General features: G+C 35.8%; 1 protein-coding gene across 2 annotated transcripts in view; it reads right to left on the reverse strand.

Moving 5' to 3' along the window:
* Positions 1-2,569: 2,569 nt before the first annotated feature.
* The window catches only part of LOC121368169 (autism susceptibility gene 2 protein-like), a 258,786-nt gene continuing 238,609 nt past the window's right edge, over positions 2,570-22,746 (reverse strand). Inside the window, exons 7-17 of one of the 2 annotated variants that reach the window (XM_041492786.1) lie at positions 20,663-21,227; positions 19,597-19,853; positions 16,615-16,832; positions 15,569-15,625; positions 14,758-14,874; positions 13,812-13,904; positions 9,670-9,874; positions 7,295-7,354; positions 6,775-6,843; positions 5,803-6,004; positions 2,570-5,338 (exon numbers count right to left, since the gene is read on the reverse strand). In XM_041492786.1, the coding sequence (XP_041348720.1) occupies positions 4,423-5,338; positions 5,803-6,004; positions 6,775-6,843; positions 7,295-7,354; positions 9,670-9,874; positions 13,812-13,904; positions 14,758-14,874; positions 15,569-15,625; positions 16,615-16,832; positions 19,597-19,853; positions 20,663-21,227 (2,759 nt within the window). In that variant the 3' untranslated portion in view covers positions 2,570-4,422. The remainder of the gene's footprint in view (positions 5,339-5,802; positions 6,005-6,774; positions 6,844-7,294; positions 7,355-9,669; positions 9,875-13,811; positions 13,905-14,757; positions 14,875-15,568; positions 15,626-16,614; positions 16,833-19,596; positions 19,854-20,662; positions 21,228-22,746) is intronic. The other variant, XM_041492787.1, reaches the window with a different exon arrangement.

Here is a 22,746-nt window from a genome sequence, read left to right on the forward strand (position 1 = left end):
TCAAACTCGACGTGTGCGCTGACCGGAGATTTATTTTGTTTGGCTTAAAGAGTTTATGATTCATGATGTACATTTGAAAACACACTCATAATATCAAGTCTCTCACGGAAATTAATTTAGTATTCTATATATATTTATTTTACAATGAACAGCCATGATTATTTTGTTTTAATGTAGTTGTATGTTGGATGAAAGGAAAGGACCATCTGCACAACACCTGGGCAAAATTGTATGTGCACTTCCCCAGAGACAGGACAGTACATATCACAGGCTGTTTTTAAAGTCTTGGGGCACAGGTTGGATCAGGACAAAACATAGAGCCCATTGAAGGCTATCCATCTTTAAAATACCACTGCAGTCCCTTCATTTGTTTCCTTTGAATTCCATCTCATTCCACCCCCCACCCCCACCTTGTTTTAACTGCTTTTGCGGTCCACCTCCACATCAAATCCTTTCCCCTCCAGCCATGCCCATGTTAATCCTTACCCCTCATGATAGGTACTCATCTTGTGGCCATCAATGTCACATACTTACCATTTCCCATTTGCTTTAGCTGTGGACCACTTCAGTGTGTTCATTCTGGCATTGTGTTTTTAATGTAATGCGTCATACAACATTAATGTGTGTTAATGGAAGGGAAATAAATCACATCAAATATAGCTAGGTTAACACACTGATGTTCTGACGGTGTGATTATTCTCTTTAATAATGATGCTCTGGTTTTCAGACAGGAAGTATAATGACAACAAAAACCATAAAATCCCATTAATTTAAGATTTATTAAAGACCAGGTTTCTATTGGCACAGAAACACTGTAATGTATATTATATACATAAGCAGACATGAGTAAACTGTTTTCACAGGGTAAAAACAAGTGTAGCTTAAATTACCTCTCATACCATAATAATAATATTAATAATAATAATAATGTATATATTCTTGCATCAATATATCAAATAAAAATGTATTGTTTGCTACGAAAATGATAGATAACCCAACTATTTCTCAGCAATACCAAACTATTTTATCAGACAAAACAATTCATTCTTGTCTCCTTAATTGATCTCTTTTACTTCTTTCGTTTAATCTCAGATTGTAACATGAACATGATTTTATTTTAAAACATCAAAAATATGGACAATTCCAAATATACATGTATATAGTATACTATATATATACACTAGACAAATGTTTTTCTTTAAAAAGGTAAAATATATTGATCTTGTTTTCATGCTGTATTGCACAAAATATATTTTATGTTTTGAAGTTAATGAAAAAAGTATTTCAAATATGAATAAGTCAGAATAAATTGCATGGAATTAACATGTATAAAAATGTGAATTATGTAGAAAATGATTGAATTATAAATGCAATAAATTTGTGTCGAGACAATTGAAAAAATGTGTGATATATATTCCATGTAAAGATGTTTGCCAACAAATTGCTGCAAGTGGGTTTTTTTTTAACAACAGCACATTAAAAATTAAAAATATTAAAAATATTTCTAAACGATGAAAATGCATAATGTACATACAAACCGTAATGTGAAATCTTATTGTATGGCAAACACATTTAAAATTTAAATAATAATAATTGTAATTTTATAATTTCTAGAAAATCGTGGTGAACAGTACATTGTGTGTTATCATTCCAATAATTATTCATAATGCAACAGAATATTCAAAGATTTCTTTGAAACATAAATTAACATCCTTTTCAAGAATACTCTCTGTTGAAATATGAATAATCAAATCATTCATTAATGCATAATGTATTAATCAATGCACTGAAATAGCAACTCTCTACAAATTACAACAGTTTGGTATTACTGGGAATTAATATGGTTTATTCACTGTGGACACCCTGAATTGTGTGTGAAAATGCAACATTCTTTAACAATTTTTTTTTTTATTCCATCAAGTTGAATTTCATCGGTTACATCAATAATATGCATAATACCCCTAAATGGGGGAATATTTTCACAAAAAGATCTCCGAGACACTTAACTCTGCAAATAATAATAAATAAATTAACTGATGCTGCGCACATTAGTTCATTGCTGTCATTAAATACCTTCTTCTTTCTCTCCGTGTAGTTAATGAAACCACAGTTTAGGAACCTTGTCTGTTGGCCTAAAATATGTGATTGTGAAGCTTTTAGCATCATGTGACAGTACAGTAGATGTAGCACAGAAGAACTGGCTGCATATAATTTTCAGACAAAGAAACCACACTAAAGTACGAATCAAACTTATACAAAGCCATTCTGTGCTCATTACAGGATACATGAATTTTTTGGAATGAAAACCTGAAAAGTGAATTAGCATTATGACCACAGATCACTGTATATAAACAACAACAAAAACACATTCGTTTAACACCGCTGGAGCACACTGATTTATTAATCATCGGCTATTGAATGTCAAACATTTGGTAATTGCAACATATAGTCTTAAGAAAGGAAACTCGCTACATTTTTCTATTAGTAGCAAGGGGATCTTTTATATGCACCATCCCACAGACAGGATAACACATACCACAGCCATACCACTGGCTGGAATGAGAAATAACCCAATGGGACCACCAACAGGGATCGATCCTAGACCGACCGTGCATCAAGTGAGCGCTCTACCACTGAGCTACATCCCGGCCACCCCTGTATTTAAACAAAAGACATAATAAAGATAAAAAAAATACGAAAATGTTCCTTCATTTAAATGACTATATAAGCACAGAAAATTTGAAATAAACTATAACATTGTATTATTACAACTGGTTACAGTCAAACATACCCTTAGTGTACCATACATGTTATAGGCTGTTTTGAAGTCTGTAGGTTTTATGATATTATGAACTTAACTTTTTTTTTTATATAATAAGCGCACTTGATGTTTATTATGCCTTTTGTTTGTAGTAATAATATGTAATCAAAAAATAAAAATTCAGGTTTTCATTCAATGGATTTTCATGAATTGTGTGTAACAAGCAAAAAATGGTAGGTATAATTTTGATTTGGACTTTACAATATCATCTACTACTCCTCCTACAAAGATATAAATTGGACATAATTACCAGATGTGGCTTTATCTTATGCAAGCTCTATAGATCTACAGTGTTGCATTCAGTAATTGAAGCGCACCACACAAACTGTAATCTATATCTCCTTGCCACAAGTGGTTATTAAGTCGAAAATAATGAATGTAGCTTAGATGAATCACATGAATTAGCATTGCGAGTTAGATAATTAATATATTATAGATAGAAGCAAATATTTTCATAAAATGTTGGACCAAATATTATGTTTTGTACAAGTAGACCAACAGTCATTGCACTCAGTGTTATGAACTGGACTAATGGAACTTGTATGTCACCCTTCATGGTAACATTGGTAGGATTATCACACTCATCTACAATGTTCATCTGATTTACACACACTCGCATGCAGTATCACATTATTGCTGAAGACTGTTCAAAGTTATACTAGTTTCCATAGGATAAAGTAAGCATCAATTACAACAGAATAAAACAAAACTGATTATAGGCCATCAACAGACAAGGTTTCCAAACTGTGGTCAAATGCATGTTTTAAAATATTGCATATACTGTGTTACCAGTCAGCAAACACACAAGTCCTATAGATCTATCCACAAAATATATCACGGTGCCACGGTTTGAGACCATGACGCAAACCATATGTAACAGAGATCATTGCTTATGTCCTTCTTCAGTGGACTGTTCTAACATGGCAGCCATCTTACCATTAACCCCTTCACCCCTAACATTCCCCATCAATGGCTCTGAATTGTCAGATTCTAGCCAGTTTTTTTAATGATTGAAAATGTTGAACAGGGGCTTCTAGTCAAATGTCACAAAGTTTCACAAAAAGCATTGAATGCTTCAATATAATTGAAATAGATGTCCGTGTTGGCCACATTATCCTGAAGGTAAGGCTCCACACATTAAACTTGCTATTGTAATACCACTGCAAGATTATGGAATGATCACTACCGCATAGCTTTCACCAATTTGATTTTGGCAATACATATATATATATATCATGGGCGTTTGTGTGCATAAATAATCTTTCCACATTTTTCACACCCTAATTCAGAAAAATATTCATAGAACCAGTTTGTTTTGAACCACAGAAATATGTTGGTTTGTTTCTTCGTAACAGCCATGAAATGATTCTACCTGTGAAAATACACACACACACATCGCCCATCACATATTGATGCCATAGCATTAGATCCTCTTTGAGCATTAATCTAATGCCAAAATATTGTTTTTAAAACAGCACTTTTGTTTTCATCATTTTTGTTGTTGGACAAGTTGATTTTTTGTTTTGTTTTAAAAGAAGAGAGAAATATCCACATCTTCTGAATAAAGCACAACACAGAGCACTAGAGGAACCGATTCGTGTTCACCGAGAATGAGCGTCTGGGTCTGTGGAGCTGGTGTCTCTCTTGTCCTTGTGCTCACTGGTACTGTCTGCCGGGCTGCAGCCCTTCAACTTACTGCTGGAAGGAGAGTTACTGTGGTTGTGTGGCCGCGTCGCACTGGCCGATGGGATTAACGGAGGGGGCACACCCGGAATCACAGCGGGCGAGCCATTTTTGCTGCCGTGGTTATGAGTTAGGGGACTCATAGTCCGCTGATAGTGAACAAGACCCAGTGGGTCTGCCCTGAACTGGGGCTGGAGTTTACTCTGTTCAAAGGCTAACCTCTCGCGGTCGTATGGCGGCAGACGCTCCAGATACTGCCGCCTCAACTCCATTTCATGGTCCCTCATAATCTGTTCTTTGAGTCTCTCTTGCTCTATGACTGCCATTGGAGCACCCAGCCTGAGGGCCATACGCTCCCGCTCCATCTCCATCTGCTGATTTATAGCAATACTTTTATCAAATGGGTTCCACATAGAGGCAGGATTGCTAGGCCGCTCCATAGGGAAATAGGTAGGTCCAAGAAAGCGGCTACGATCCAGCATCATATTGTTCACACTTAAGCCCATAGACATTGGGCCAGCTGGGTGAAGCTGGCCAAAGCCCATTAAATTACTGCGAATAAACTTTTCTCTCTCTCTCTCGAAATTATTGTTTAGGCTATTGGTAATGAAGTCCTCCTCCCTGCGCTCCTCCTTCACCTTCAGTTTGTCCTCGTACCGCCTGTCCAGTAAACCGGGGTCTAGTTTCAGATGGTCAATACGTCCATTCCGCATTGGCGATCGGGAACGAGATCGAGACCTGGATCGCCGGGGTTCGTGATCTTTGTAGCGATCTCGTGATCGCTCAGATTCCAAACTTTTGAGTCTGTCTTGACTTTCTGCATTTCTTCTTTCCCTACAAATAAGAAAATGAAAATGGTGAATAAAAGTAGTCTTTTGGATGTGAATCTATGTGCATTGTGGTTTATTATCAAGCACTGGTAGATAACCATACCATATTGTCATTATTAACACAATATTTACAAGTTTGGTTGCAAAACATTACTGGAGAAGATAAGTTTTGTTTTAAAAACACAGAGGTGACTGAAATATAAATATATATCTCTTATAATAAAAAATAGAATTTCCATAACAATGACACATAAAATTTGATATTTTTTATATTGTGTCCTGTATGTATGAGATTCTAAAACAAAAGGTTATATAATATGATTTTTATCTTTGCACACTCTTCTTCAACAATAACCACTTGATTCAAAACTGCAAAAACAAAATACACTTTTTATGTAGTGAATTGGCTACTATGGATCATTTAACATAAATGCAGGAAAACAGAAACAACTGCATTAATTTCCTCACCGTTCCCTTTCCTCTTCTTTCCTCCTCTCTAATTCTCTCTCTCGCTCTCTCTCCCTCTCTCGCTCAATTTCCCGATCACGCTCGGCCTCTCGTTCCAGTTGAGGGAATGATGATGGAGTTCGATGCAGCCGGTTCCATTCATGAGGCGATGCCATTCCAGGAACTGGTGGCATTTCACGACCACTATTTAACAAACTACTCCCTGAAATGGTCAACATTAGTTTTAGGTGTTTTATAAAACCGTGGATTAATGAAGTATAAGACAGAATAATATTATACTTAAAACGCTAATGGTATACAATAACCTGATCTATCATTTTGTTTTTGATTTTGGATAAGCAGTTAAAAAAAAACCCCAATTTTTATAAACAGTAAATAATATTTTTGTTGGGATAGTCTAAAACAAAACACAAAATTCCAGTTGGTTTTTTTTTTTATTATCTTAATAGCATGTGTCAGTCATCTTAATAAAATGGGTCTAAAAAGTGAAAATTAAAAACAAAATTCTTCATTAAATCCACAAATTTTACAATAATCTAATTTGATAGCTAAAAAATATTATTACAAGAAACAAGTAGACAATGTAGACAATGTAGACAAAGGTAGTATAATTAGGGGATAGCCCTACTGTGTTTTCCAATTTGTGGACGTATATCAGTGGTTTTACTGTTGCAAATTTAGGTTTATTGGTCCAAGTTTATTGATGTCCCAAGTTTCTACCCCAGCAGGTGCCAAACGAGTTATAGTTGTGGCCAATGTTTTTACTGATGTCCGACATTGTTGTTGATAAACAAATCTGCACGTATGAATACGTGACATAGGTAACACCTGGAAATTTGCGACTGGTATAACGGCGGTTTTACCACCTGAAATTTTATTAGAGATCCAATCAGACTGGTTTTTACAAATATGCTGAATTAGAATGATTAATTGAAAGGTTTTGAATCAAACAATACAATGAGATTTGCATACCCAATCCTCCAAAACTAAGAGTGCCTCCAAGAGTAGGATATGGTGCAGGTCTGGGAAATGGTGGCAAACCTGAAAAATATCAACATGTTACCATTGGAAACCTTTGTGAAAACTATACTTATTCAATAATCGAGATAAAAACTGAACTTTGTGAATGTCTAATGATATTACTGCTGAAAGCTATTTTGGGGTGTTAATTTTACAAAACCATAACTGGACCAACTATATGCCAGTATTATTATTTAAACCTGTGACTAAGGAAATGTTGTGATCATATAGAGACAGGAGAGGGTGTGTGATAATGTCAAAAGCGTATCCATTAAGAAAGAAATTTGCATTCTAAACATTTATTCCTTGTTGTTTAAACATTAATTCCATATTGTTTTTGCTTTTTGTTTCGGAGGTAATATCTGTGAAAACTGTCTTAACTATAGAATCATGACTTAAAAAGAAACCAAACACATGGAATGTTACATTTCAGAACTATGAATCTTTAAAAAAGATATTAAGTAACAATTACCAGAATTGTATAAAGCATTTGCACCATGACTTTCCAGTATGTTCCTCTGATGGGGATTCACTGCAATGAAAACAACAATTAGGATGCAGTACTACATTAACGATCTACAATGCTGCAATGCCAGTATGTGAAATGAATACCTGATGACAATACTGCAGGTAAAACATCAGATACCAAAACAAGTCCAACAGATATTTTAAACAAAAACACCATTTAAAATCCCCACTTTCAACCATCAGAATACTGACATGTTAAGCAATCCTGGTGTATAAACCGTAACAGAATGTTACACAGAAAATTATATTATATAATAAAACCTATTATATATACTACTCAAAAGAATTTAAGGGTCAAAAATTTATAACCAAATAAGTTTCAGAGTGTATTAGATTGATGATGTAAACTACACCAAATTTTTTATTTATTGTTCCATATTTACAAAAAAACACAAATAAACGTCACTGTATACAAGAAAGTCACATGACATGCTGTCAAAGTTGAAGGTTGTCAAACATGGATTTTACACATTAGAACATTCGTTTAATAGTGTGTGAATCCACCCCTGGCGCGAATACACTCGACACATCGTTGCCTCATGCTGTTGATCAGACGTCTGAAGAACTCTTGGGGAATGGCCTGCCACTCTGCCATAAGAAGTTGACCCAGATCATGAAGGTTGGCCGGAGGGGCATGGTTATCCCGAACGCTCCTGCCTAATTCGTCCCAGGCGTGCTCTATTGGGGCCAAGTCAGGCGAATATGCTGGCCAATCCATCCTGGCGATACCTTGTTGTCTGAGAAAGTCCGTTACCACCCTGGCGCGGTGGGGTCTGGCATTGTCATCCTGCAGAACTGCCCCGCCGCCAATCTGCTGAAGGCCTGGGAGAACCAACGGCCGGATAATCTCATTCAGATAGCGGATTCCATTCAGACTGCCATCCACCACATAGAGGGGGGTCCTGTGGTGGATAGAGATGCCGCCCCACACCATGACGCTGCCACCACCGAACCGGTGACGTTGTCTAACGTTAACGTCAGTGAAGCGCTCCCCAGGATGTCTGTAGACACGAACCCGACCGTCGTTGAACTGGAGACTAAACCTGGTCTCATCAGTGAACATCACTCGACCCCAATGAACACGTTGCCACTGCAGATGAAGCGTGCACCAGTGACGTCTGGCCGTTCTGTGATGTGGTATGAGTGGTGGTCGAACAGCCTGGCGACGGCAACGTAGATTATTGGCTCTCAGACGATTGCGTATGGTTTGATCAGACACTCGAGTTCCAGTCGCAGTCTGCAGATTGTCACGTAATCGGCGTGCAGTGGTTGTGCGTTGACGTAGAGCCATATTGGTGATGTAGCGGTCCTCTCTATTTGTAGTGCTTCGGGGTCTTCCCGAACATGGACGATTTCGAACAGAATTCGTTGCTTGGTACCGTTGCCACAGTCGGCCAACGACACTCTGACTGACACCAAGTCTCAGAGCAACATTTCTTTGCGTATTGCCATCCTGAAGCCAAGCAATAGCCCTTCCTCGATTTTCGATAGTCAGTTGACGTCGTACCATTGTCGAATTTGGAGTGTGCACCGTACACGAACGCAAGCTCCAATTATACGGAAATTCAGCATTGGGAACATGCAAAGCGTGCAAATGAAGCGCTTTGTGAAAAAGCAAGTTATGGGCACTTAGCAGACCTTTCGCTTTCGCCCTAATTTACGTGCAAATGTAAGCATGTTTTCGCCGTTAGAACTAGTCGACAGTGTCAATGACAGTGGATTTTAATTCATTTATGGGTTGCTTAGACCCACTTTCGTCAAAATGGAACAATACCATGCGTGACATTATGGTCTAGCTAATATAATTGACATTCAGAAAATAATGTCGAAAATATCGTCTGACCCTTAAATTCTTTTGAGTAGTATATAATAAAAACAGAACACTGAAAACAAAAATATATTCCTGGAACAATGATTTTAATCCTCCCAAAATTGTTACGTTTTATTAGCATAAAAATTAACCAATGGTGAATTTAAATCAATGTCACACAAAAATTGGTAAAGTCTGCAAAAACTACAGAAAGTCCACCGACCCCGAAAAAACTAGCTAGGCGTCATTATGTCAAGTTTGCATGCCAGGGCTTCAGATTTCAGGGAAACGATTCTTTCTGGTACGGTGTCAGTAGTGTGCTGGTAAAAATCACGGAACCAAAATTTCGTTTTCTGTGATTATTATATTGAGTATGACTATTCAACGAAAACCTAAAACCAGTTTGCTAACGGTTCCCATGATCACAAGGTACAGAACCGAATAAGTGTTTTTGCATGAAATTTTCAATCCTATGGCCTACTGCTAAACACGAATAACGTAAGACGTACCTCCACCAAACATGGAGACGGGTGTGCCTGGCCCCAGCTCGGGCGGACGGTGTAAGGGGAGTGTGGAGCCAGGCAGGAGGTGACTAGGAGGTCGGAGCGTCTCCCCTGGCTTCAACTCGGCTCCCTTCTCGGGGTGCTGCTTCTGCTGGTGGTGATAGATCTCCCACGCCACACGCACGTGCACTGCACACCACTTACCCTGCTTCTGAAACAATATGGAGGAATCATTAACAAATCTAGCATTACGAGAAAACTGGGACTGCTTATTTCACTACAGCAATGACAGGCAATTACTGCAAAATTGTTTATTTTCGTGGGCTTAAATTTTTGTGGTTTTACCAAGAAACACATTTTGTTGGACACATAATATTGTAGATTGGAACTTTTCATGGTTTTGCTAAGAAACACATTTTTTTAAGTACTTCATTTTGTGGATCGGAAAGGTAGTACTATACATTTGTATTATTTGTATACATATATTAAATTTTCATTATGCTTTTAAAGTCAATGACAAAAAAAACAGACAAAAAAAAAGGATTTCACAATAAATGTTAGTAATGTTTAGGAATGTATGGTGTAAAGCATAAATGAAAAAAAAAATTGAGCGGAGTAGAATATGATTTTTTATTTAGCCATTTTACACAGAAAGTAAAACACATTCTGAATCCATTTAGGTGTAATGGTAGACACTGGTTGAAATAGGTGGAAAACCCACCAGTGACACCATTTAGGTGTAATGGTGGACAGTGGTTGAAATAGGTGGAAAACCCACCAGTGACACCATTTAGTGGTAATGGTGGACATTGGCTGAAATAGGTGGAAAACCCACCAGTGACACCATTTAGTGGTAATGGTGGACATTGGCTGAAATAGGTGGAAAACCCACCAGTGACACCATTTAGTGGTAATGGTGGACATTGGTTAAAATAGATGGAAAACACACCAGTGAGACAAATAATTTTTCCAGGATTATGAAGAAATGTTATGGGACAAATAATAATACTGCTTTAAGGTGATTTTAAATTTGAATACGTAATATTTAGTAACATATGTTTAAAGAGAAATCCTTATATCATTACTTTACAATTCTTAACAAATGAATGCAAACCAAAATAATAACATATTTAAGTTTATGCACATTCAAATGGATTTTAACAGCATTATTTAACAACCAATGTTTATTATTGCCTCTAAACATTTTAAGAAACCATATCTCATAAAAACCCTTAATTTCAGTTCAGTTCAAATACAAAACAAGTCTAAAAAAATGACTAAAAATGATTTAAATGAAAAAAAATGTTATTGAACCAACAAAAAACCTTCAGAATTTTGCATTTAAGAACAAGTTCTAATCTTGAAATCCAATTGAAAATCTTTAAAAAAAAAGAAAACCAGTGTAGATTAAATCCATCTGATGCCAAATAAAGTTATTTTTTCTGCCCTAAAACTGACATTAAAGTATTGCACGGCTTCGTGGTTCTGTGCTCAAGGGATCTCGATTGAGATTTTTCTATTGATCTTTCTTTTCAACATCTCAACTTCCTCCTTTGACTTTTTTCTTAAGCAGACACAAGATTTATAATCAAAATGTCTTTTCAGGCAATGACGAAAAAAAAAGAAAAAAAGGACTGATCAATTTCCATGACAGCATGATGATATAACTGCCTTCAGGCCATAACATGCCATGACCATTTTTTATATCTAGCTTGATTCTTCAGAAGTGAAGTGGTTTATTGCAGTTATTGATAGCTAACTGTCCTGTTGACGTATTTAGAAAGCAAATTGACTTCCGCGGAATCCCTGTTCAAATGATTTACACTGTTTAAAAAAAATTAAAATTGCATCTTAATTTTTTTTTTATCAATATCAGGTGTCAGAAAGAATAATATTAATTACTAACTGAATAAAAACTTTAATGGACAGCAATATCATACACATGACAGAAAAAAACACTTAAATAATTCTTCTATACATGGTGTTTTTGGTTATTGTAAAGGTGATAAAACAAACTTTAGTGGTAACTACAATGCAGTAACACCTGTTTTTGGTCATATCAAAGGAGAGGAACATCTCTAATACTAAGTTTTTAATGTCTTCTAAAATTCAGTACAGATATGTTTATAAATTTTTATATATTGATGGAAACATGTAGTGGCTTTCCTTGAAGACAGTGTCAAAATTGTTAAATGTTTGACATACTCGAGCCCATGTGCTCTAGTGGTGTCATTAAATTAAAAACAATAAATTGGTCCCGTTACAGCCAATGGATTTTTGTCTTTGTGGATGGTTTACCATAGTATTAAATATTAATAATGTATGTACTGTTAACAATAGCTGTCCGTTTTGCTTAACATCACCACTAGAACACACCAACTTACTGATCTTCGGCTACTGGATGTCAAACATTTAATAATTCTGATGAATATCAGAGAATGAGCCCACTAACGGGACTTGATCCTAAGACCAAAGCCCTGCAGGTCAACATTAAAGAAGACAAATGTATAGATATATATAAAATATGAAAAGATGGACAGATCTACATCTTAGAACAAAATAATCATTCCCAGTTCTGACGGGGATAAACATGAATACAAAGTGCCCCAAATAACACAAAACATTGAGTGAATTTTGTGCACTCTCTCAGTAATATTGAGAAAACATTAAATTGAAAAGTAAAACCTGATCAACCCCTTCCTTTCTCTTTAGAAACAATCTGTTGTGGTTACCAAACACAACATTTAGTTCTATTACAATTAAGTTAACATTCTCAATTCAGAAAATTCTGATGTCAAATATTTTTTAAATAAATTCAGAATATTGTTCATCAAAAAGTAGGCTCCAAATGAATAGTGATTAGTACATTATTAATTTTTTTTTTTGGGGGGGGGGGGGTAAGGGTTAGGGGCGTCATCCTGCATAATATAACCAACCCAATAACAAAACCACCAAGACATCTCCATGGTTATTCTGAAGTTTGAATTGATGATTTATACGGATGGTGTACAAATCAGGATGACAGTATTATGGAATAGAAGTAATTGCTCATGAAAGTTTGTTTTATCAGATAAGGCAAAGTTATGGCTATAAAAAGTGGCAGATTTACTTTAATAATTACTAATCACAAGCATTTGAGTTTCCATACCAAACTAGTAATTGTGATGAGCCTTAAGTACATAACAATAACAAGATTGTGAATATTAGCTGATTAAATTTATTTAAGGAGCCAATACTTTTACCTTTTATCTTTTCGTGCAGAAAATAGGTTGAACTGACCTTAGCTGTCATTACATATAAAACACACCAAGAAAGGGGTTAACCCACAAGTAACACAAAATCCTCCATCATTTAAAATACAATCATTAAAATGACTTCCATTAAAAATGCTAGTTTTATCTTATGCAGTAGAATGTATTGTGTCATAGTGATTCAAGCTAACCGTTTTATAATAACCAATCAACAAAATGTAATGAAAAGAGGCATAAACTGAATAAGACCATCTTAGAAGTCCTGATAATGCGGTTACTGACCATACATCCCTCCCCTAGATGAAATAACTTCTCAATTACCATTTAACTAACCAAATAAAATGGATATATGACAGCCCAACACACCATGAACTACATGTATTATTTCTTAAGTATCAAGCATACAGCAAATGAAAAGAAATGTTCCAGATCAGAAACCTGCTGATGAAAAACATCTGGGCTAGTGGTGAAAAACAATGTGGTGCTTAGTACAGAAATCTTTTGACAAATTAATGGGCAAAATACTACTTTCATTCTTTTTTTGGTTCGTGTTTGTTTCAACAGTTTGCTTTACACAACAAATCGAATAAACTTGTAATAAGAAAAGTACTGTAATGTAATGTAGACCAGTTCTGTTTCTGCCTAATCAAGCACAAACACAATTTATTTCAACACATCACCCCCCACGCCCCCCCCCCCCCCAAAAGCTCAGAAAAAAAAGGTTTTCACATACACATGAACAACACACACACACATGCACATACACATACACATTAAATGTTCAACGATGATAAAACCAGTGATGTTGTTTTAAATGACGGAGGTTTCGTCTCATTATCAAGAACATTAACACTGAGAAGTGCCGGCTCTTTGAGCATGGCCGAAAAACCAACTAACTTTCTGCTGGGGCAAGGACGTCACTGCCGAGGGGACTGCCGGTTTGTCTCGGTCGAGGCGGGGAAACATACCCTGACTTGGGGGTCCGAGCGTCTGTAAAGGGAGCATTCAATGAAGAGTACATAGCAGAGCCAAAACAAAACACAATGAGCAACAAATACATGACAAAAATAATGAGGGTGAAAATAAATGAATTTCTGTCTTTATTTAGAAAAATATCTGTTAAATATTATTAATAATAAAGAAAAAATTATCACCTTTAGTTAATTTATCTATTTGTAATAATTTAACTTATTACTAATTGTACTGTTAATAACATTAAAAATTATTTTGCATCATTCATACTTACCCTGCACGTACTTATTATTTTCACTGTGCCGTCTCAAAATGTGTCTAATCTCAAACTGCATTCAATTAACAGTTCAGATTAAAGTTTGAGCCTAATACCAAATTCTAAATTGTTTTATAAGAATTGGGCATGATTTAAAATGATCAACATTTGGTGGGTTTTTTTGTTTGTTTTTTCAACATCGAATTGGCAATTTAAGAAGTATTTCACCAAGAAGTAGGCCTAGTTAAACAGGTAACAATTTTGCAAACCTTGGATGAACCTAATTTGAATTATTTTTTTTATTTTTTTTGTTGGCTTCAGTATTATTACACATGAACATGTGTACATCTGGAGATATGTGGATTTAAATCCACACACTAAAGTGTTACACAGGTCTTTGACAAATTCAACTAACCTGTTGCTTCGTTCAAGACCCCAAAGAAATGTATATAATGAAAGCCATTACTAGTATTATCAATGAGCTGAGTGGTTAATAGAAGTACTAATGAAACTCAAAATTATTCCTGTTCAAAGCATGAAAAATTTAAAAAGAAGAAAATTCTTGCCAGCATCGTTGTTATTCCAAGAATTTGTGCATTAAGACGAAGCACTTACCCGCACTTTTGGCTGAAATGCTCCATGCAGGCCTGAGCTGAGGTGGCCTACCGACGGGCCGGCAGGAATCAGAGAGGAAAATCCTGGGTACGGCGCAGCCGATGCAGATGGCAAAAGCTGGATAAAAGAAAAGTGAAAGACATGAATATTAACACATTCTTTTGTATTTCAATTCAACGTCACGACTGATATATCAAAGGCTATAGTATGCACCATCCTGTCTGTGGAATGGTGCATATAAAAGATTCCTTGCTACTAATGGAAATATGCCGCGGGTTTCTTATATCAAAATTACGAAATATTTGACATCCAATAGCCGATGATTAATAAATCAATGTGCTCTAGTGGTGTCGTTAAACAAAAAACAAGAACAAACTTTTCAATTCAACGCTAACAAAACAGTTATTGTTATAGGAAAACTAAATTTCAAACTTCATTTAGAAATAAAATACTGACTTGATATCAAGAAATTTAAATACTTAACTATAATTTGTTTAAATTATTGCACATATTTTATTATGTGCACACATATAGTTGTTGTATGGTATATAAACTTTGAAGTATGGCATTGATTTTGGTGGATGTGTTGGTGTTGTTTTATTGGTGTTTCTAAAATATTATGGTGTAATGAATGTCCTATGACATATTTATTTGGTCAATAATTTGTTACTAATTTCCAAGCCAATAAATACTGAAAGAGATATTTCATTTGTCAATATTTTAACTGAATCTTCATACACAGTGGATCAATAATTTTGGAAACCAACAAACAGGGCTAAATCATAAACCTAAATAGAAACCAAAAACTTACCCCACTTGCATTTGGCCGAAAAATACCCGATTCATAAACTTTTGGAATTTTATCAAACTGAAAAATAATAACACCATGTATATTAATTATAGATTGCTATGGAATATATAGATTTATAGGAAATGTATAAATATATGAATAGAAAATGCAATATCCATACTTATAATACATAGGATATGTCATACCATATTGAAGAAAAAATATCAACATAATATACTTTCAGTCTTCGAAAATGATTTGAAAAAAAAAAGAAATTCTAAAAGCAAAATTAAATATTAATTGCAAATGCAATACATTTGATTAATAACATGCCATTGTTAACCAAGCTTTTCAACTGATTAAAAAAAAAATCAATTTGACATCTTAACAGCTTGTGAATACCTTTCCAAAGAATACAGAATCTGTGTACATTTGAATGCTGTGTACATTTGGTTATTATTAGTATTAAACTTGTCAATAAATAAATACCTATACACAGATATGTGATAATGAAGCATAAGACAAGGTTATGCAGTGCATGGCCATAGCAACTACTCATAGCAACTGTGTGGAATCTACAACCGCTATGGGATACGTGTATAAAATAACAATATTTCATGCTGTTTGGACAAACATGTTTATATCAACTTGAAAGATGACAAAAAAACTTACACTTACTGGTTTCAACTTGTGATAATTAAAAAAAGTCAAATGTCATGAATGTTTTCAATTGTATGTGCTGTAATGCAATTTGTTAACCCTTTAAATCTGAATTTTTTTTTTTTTTTTTTTAATTACTTAAGTATACTTTAGTACGGCTCCTAATAAGCTAAATTTCTATACAGAAAAGAATACTACTAGCAGGAGAGAATTGATATTTCCAAACTTATGTCATGATTTTTTTTTTTTGTAACTTTAAAAAAAACCCAACCAACCCCCCCCCCCCCCCCCCAACATATTTCATAACTGAGAATTTCTAACCAAATTTTGCTAAGTGAAATCAAGAGGTATACTTTGTTTTTAAAACCCCCTGAAACTTATCAATGTGAATAAAGCGAGATACGTACCAAATGTGGTGGAGGTGTTGGAACAAGGGAAGGTGGCGGGCCAATCCCCGTGTATGTGTGTTGATGCATGTGCTGGTGGTTGTGGAGGTGTGAGTGCTGATGCTGATGTTGATGAGTCTCGGTGCGCAGGTATGGAGATGATCCTAAAGGCGTGCTGCCCGTTTCCCGGTTGTGGGCCAACAGACGGTTGGTCAAATCTTGGTGAAGGAAATCTTGATCTGCAAAACAATCATTTCATATTAATACACAACTTGCATTAGAACTATTGCAAAAAGAAAAAGAAAATAGGTACAGAATTTAAACACATATCGCAGACCTAGAATTAATTAGATCTATCCACAATATACATGTATTTATTGAAGATGGACCAAGTTAATTCATGGTCAACAATATTTGGGCCAGCTTCAACTGTCAGAATTAAGAGTAACAATAAACAATGCACATATAATTTGAGGTTAGGTGATGACATGAAATACAACTGAATCTAGCAGGGCTTCTAGATTATGGTAGCACCACTCCCATGGCTAGTGATATTCAATGTTGGGCTAGTAAGTCTACTAATGCCATGCCCGATGGCTAGTGAATTTTTCTTTGTCAAATGTTACAGTTGTCTTATTTTGTAAATACAAATATACTGTCCCCCACCCCAACCCCCAATCTTAGTGTTTTTAATCTCTTATCTCCCTCTTTAGGTGACATATCTGATTATTACTATTATTTAGTAAACTTGTATTAACTTAAGCTAAAGTAGAGCTAGTGAATTTTTTAAATCACTGATCCCATGGCTAGTGGATTTTATAAAAATTCTAGAAGCCCTGATCTATCCAAGAAATCATACCTGTTTATTAAAAAAGCATGCTTCACTGCAATTGTTACATCAGGATAATTAAAGATGTTAAAAGTACAATTAGTGAACGACACTCACAGGTCAAACTGGTCTGATGTATTATACCTGTTTGGGACAGATATCTTCTCATATTGTGAGAAATGAACAGCAATGACAGTGAACAAAGAATTGTAATGCTAACCTGACCAATTTATCACAAACACAAAAACTCTTTCACTAAAAGAAACACATTTTTAAAAAACCCACCTAAAACCCTCATCTATTGACACAATGTCTGGGAGGGAAAACTTTGAAATGTGAGCAACATTTATTTGTTTATTTACTGAACAGATGTTTACCCTAAACTGAAAATACACTGCTTAGCACTTCAGCTACTGGATCACTTTGATTTTTTCCCCCTCTTTCCATTTTTAAAACATCAAGTAGCATTTATTGTTAAGCAATTGCTTTATCAGATCATTTGTTGTTTGGTTTCCTTATCCCATGCCAAAGAAAGCTGAAAACATAGATCGTTGTGTTACCGTGTCAATACATTAACTGTGGAGGGAGTAGAAAAGATTACGAGGTGTCTGTTGAAAGTATCACTGGAGATGGCTTGGCAAGGCACTGAGGCTGATTCAACTATCTTCAGTTTGGAAAACATTTCATTATTTTCCTCTTTACCATAATCAAAGGGCACGGCAGACAGCTTGAGAAAACACTTCACACCCAACAACACTGTCTTCCTATCAACGCGGGCCAATAAAACAAATAAAAAAGAAACCACACTACAACCGGCACCAGCAACCGGTAAAAGCTGAAGACAAACGAGATAACTTTTCAGTGACTATTATCTACAACACTATCAGGTAGCAGCAAACCTCACAAGCAGACTGGTGGTACAAAAAAAACCAGGAGGAAAAAACAACAGAATTCTCCACATACATTTTTCAGTATATGTTGCAATGTTTATCTGAAACAACAACACATGTAGTGGTGTTGCTTATTCACAGACATTCTTTGTGTGATCTGGAAAACCTATCTCTGCTGTTGCCATCTATCAATAAATAAATAAGATCTCAGTCTAGCGTAATACAGACAACACAAAAATAAATAATCTGTCATGGGTTTGAGGAAATATTTAAGTTCTAGCAGAATTTTTGTTGGAAAAGAAAAAACCAAGGTGGTATAGATCTGTAAAATAATAACGCAATTATCAACACAAAGCCAAAAAGAAGGAAGTGAATCCGTGGAGAAAAACAGGTTTCGTATTACTGTAAAAACCCCCACCATAGGCCTACTTTTTATTAGTTCATAAAACTAAGTAAACCATTTATGATTTAACCTAGTTGAAAAGGGGATTTTCTCCCTAAAATTATATATTTGCCAGACAATTACTTTTGAATCATCCGAAAGACATGCCGATTATTTGTTTACATTGGGAATAAGCATGCCTATTCTAATGTTATTAGACTACAAGATAAAGATCACCCCCACCATCTCTCCCAACCCACCTACCAAGACATATTTATGTAGCTCACTTTAATTTACCAATCATTGTGAAAACAGTTTGGTAACATCATGCATCCATTCAGCTACAATGGAAAAACATTTTAACATTGCGAATGATCCAATTGTTTCCCAGTGTGGAAGTGAATAAACCAGTCAAGTGAAAAAATGTCTGCTCTGTTGGCTGATCTCGACCAAAAGTACAGAAAAAGGTCTTGCAATCATATCCTGCCTGCCACAAGGAATACAAGCCGCATTTGAACTTTTAAAAAGAGACTACTACACAAGTGGATATGCTTTTAAACAACTACTTGTAACCTAAATGGTATGTAATATACACAAATGTTGTTTTCTATTTCTTACATATATCTTCAGAAAACTATTTTAAAATAAATTTAAATGCCTTTTCCAACTAAAGCCCATGTAAGGCCCTAGCACTTATAGTTAATTTGTGCATCACAGACACATCAATTTCATTTGTATGTCACAGATTCGACCGTTCATTTTTTTTATTATTGGATAGTATGGCATTGGTGACCTGATAATCATCTTGGAGAAGCCAGTCGTATGTCTTAAAATGTTATTGCACTAAATAACAAAAATAACGAATGGGGTGTGTAGGAAAAACACGATTCTGCAATACTTACTTCTTATGAGACTTTCTGTTCCAAAGTGATTGCTTCCGGGAACAGTGAGAGCCGTTGATGTCAGTGGTGATGGTCCTGGCGGTATGGGAGGTGCGAACATGCTGTGTGATGCTGGATGGGCACTTGGGGGGTGTGGCAGTGCTCCTGCAGGATGGCTGAAGGGTGAGGCATGTGAGTTCAAGGAATGGTGAAGAGGGGAATGAAGGTTGGGGGAGTGAAGACTAGGTGAGTGACTGTACAGCTGACTGGCGGGAGAGCTGCAAAACAGAAAAGAGAAAGTCAAGTTATTGCTGATAACACAACAAAACATCATGGCACATAATTTATGTACTAGACAGCTGAAAAATAGATAAATCCAACTGTGCTGGAAAGTTTTTACAGGGTGCATTAATTTCAACTAATACCATATTCACTTCCCATATATTCTGTATACACTTGATAACTCGATCCCATGTTGAATTACATAATTACTGAAATACAATGTTTTCACCAAATTAGAGACAAGTTATTTATTTTGACCACATTTGTGTTTAGACTACAAATGAACATTTACTTTCTGCAGTATTTCTGACAGAAAAAGAAACTGCATAATCCAATATCTATTTCTAGCTTATTAAATTGGCTTACCATTACATAATTATATCACAAAATTTTGTTTTTCAATTTTAAGTAAACAAAAATACACACACCTTTCTTTCAGCAGGTAAAATATAGCACCAAGTCTCTGAAATTTGCGAGAGTGACAGTCTTGTTCATGCATTACTGTGTAACTATAGTTTGTGTAACCCATTTTTCATTCGTGTATTGAATTTATGACACCATTTACAGGGTAATGATTGGTTACCTAATAACAAAACAAGTTACTTTAATGTGTTTTTGCGTCACCCATAAATAGTTTATGCAAATTTTCAATTGTCAGAGGCCTTAAAAGTCTAGACTTGGTATTAAAATGGTAGACTTGGTATTATTACCAAATCTACAAATCTTAAAAGTGTAGATATGGCATTATTACCAAATCTACAATTTTCAGATTCTAAAGTTGCTCCTACTAACCACAGCTACTTACTTAGCCCAAATGTGTGACGGTTTGGAGAAAGCAATCGGAGATGGATAGATGTTGTTTGGGTGATGCAACAGTTCCTTCTCCCTCTCTCTGGAATGTTCTCGTTCTCGGGAGTGGTTTTCACGACGCAGGTGCTCCTCCCTCCTCAGATGCTCCTCCCTCCGCAAGTGTTCCTCTCTCCGTATATGTTCGTCCCTCCTCGGCAGAACTGCGGAGTGCCTCGCGGGATCTTGGTCCCTATTAACACAGCCTTGTATGGGTGCCGGCGAAGCACGAGTCTTTGAGTGTGGCACAGGGGATTTGCGTGGGGCTGGAGGTAGTGCGGGTGGGGGGGTCGGCGAGGGCCGCTGACTGACGACAACTGGTGAAACAAGGGGTTGTGACAGCGGCCGACATAGGGTGGTTGCTGCCGCAGTGGTTGTGGGGGTACTGCACGTGGCAGTTGTTGTTGTTGCAGTAGTCACACCACAGGTTGTGGTCGGCGTGGTAACAGTGGTGCCATTGCAGATGGTGGTAGTTGGTGGTGGTGTCACAGATAATAATGGATATTGGCACTCGGTAATAGAACCTGCAAATATAGAAAAATGAAAAAAAATATCTTTATTTAAAAAATAATTTTAAATCATAATATAATGCGGTCATGAAAAATAAGTTCCTAGATACTATAAATAAGGCAGCATATATCATTATCTTTGATATACTGTTCGGCATTGCTTGGAATAAAAAAACAATAACTATGTAGTATGCTTCATTTCCAAACCAATCATACACATATCATTTTTTTTAAAAGCCATTAAAGGTTCTTAACTCTTTAGCATATGGATTCAATTATAGTTTTAAAAAACCCCAAATCTTACACTACAGCATTTCCCATAAAGGTTTAACAATAAATCCATCAATCTTTTTAATAATTAGTTTTGTGAAGAAAAAAACCCAACCCAGTATTTATTTATTTTGTGTTTCTCCACTTTTTTAAATACCATTTCTAAAAAGCAATTCCATTCTTCTGGAGTTGTATCAAAGACCTCCAAACATTGACAACAATGTTATTCATCTCTAACCAGATCTTGATATAATTCCAAACAAAACAGCCCAACAAATTTAAGATAAACACTGAAAAACAAATGTTCTGGAGATATGCTGCGAAAGCATTCCAAGCATAAACTGCCAATATTCGGAGAACATTCCTGTTAGACACTTAATCCAAACGTTGTTATCATTGAGATATAAATGGCAGTTGTCGGGTTTTTTCAGTGTGGTTGCTGAAGGAAAACAATCCACTGAAAGCCAAACACATTTATCCAATAAACAGGCAGTGAAAAAATCCAAAAAGCAATTCATGATATTATTGTAGCATACGCCACAAGCCATCTAATCTTCTCTCTTTTTATCAAGGAAGATAAAAATGTGCAAAAAATCAGCCTATCTTCCAGATATCTGAGCTGCCCTAACACCATGGCTTGTCAGTGGATTCCTGCAAAATGGCTGTCATTGTTTGGGCAAACGCTGTAAAACCACTATCACATGTGGCCACCTACTGCTTCCAAGCAAGCAGCTGGCAATCATTTGTTGAAATTTTATTTCTTCCTTCTTTCTGTATACAAGTCCATCTATTTCACCTTTCATCTTTTCTTGTTCCTAAAGGGGGTTTTGCCAGCTATTCTGCCTTAAGAGATTTGAACTGTTTAGCTTTAATGGAACAGTCTTGTAACCATCTGATTAGGTGCTTTTGGGGGAAAGAAAAGAAGAAGAAATCATTATACACAGAGCACTTTCTCTCTGCTTCAACCTGTTGTTTCTACTCTGTTTTCAAACAGTCTCCCCCTACATGCATGTCTCAATGTAAAACAGACTGGTTTTGCACTCCCAGCTGAAAAGTACAGTCCATAGTTTTACCAGCAGCCAAAGAAAGAGTTGTCTTTGATGTGGAGTCCTACACAAGAAGAGCAGGGGTGATAACATTATAGAGGCATTACAATTACCCTCCAATGAATACTATAACAGCAGTGAAGAACCTCCAAAATACCACGTGGGTTTTGCAATGTAGGTGTTTCAGTGCATTGCAAAACGCTTTTCATACACCAAAA

Source organism: Gigantopelta aegis, chromosome 3 (genome assembly GCF_016097555.1).
Source record: "Gigantopelta aegis isolate Gae_Host chromosome 3, Gae_host_genome, whole genome shotgun sequence".
Lineage (NCBI taxonomy): Eukaryota > Metazoa > Mollusca > Gastropoda > Neomphalida > Peltospiridae > Gigantopelta > Gigantopelta aegis.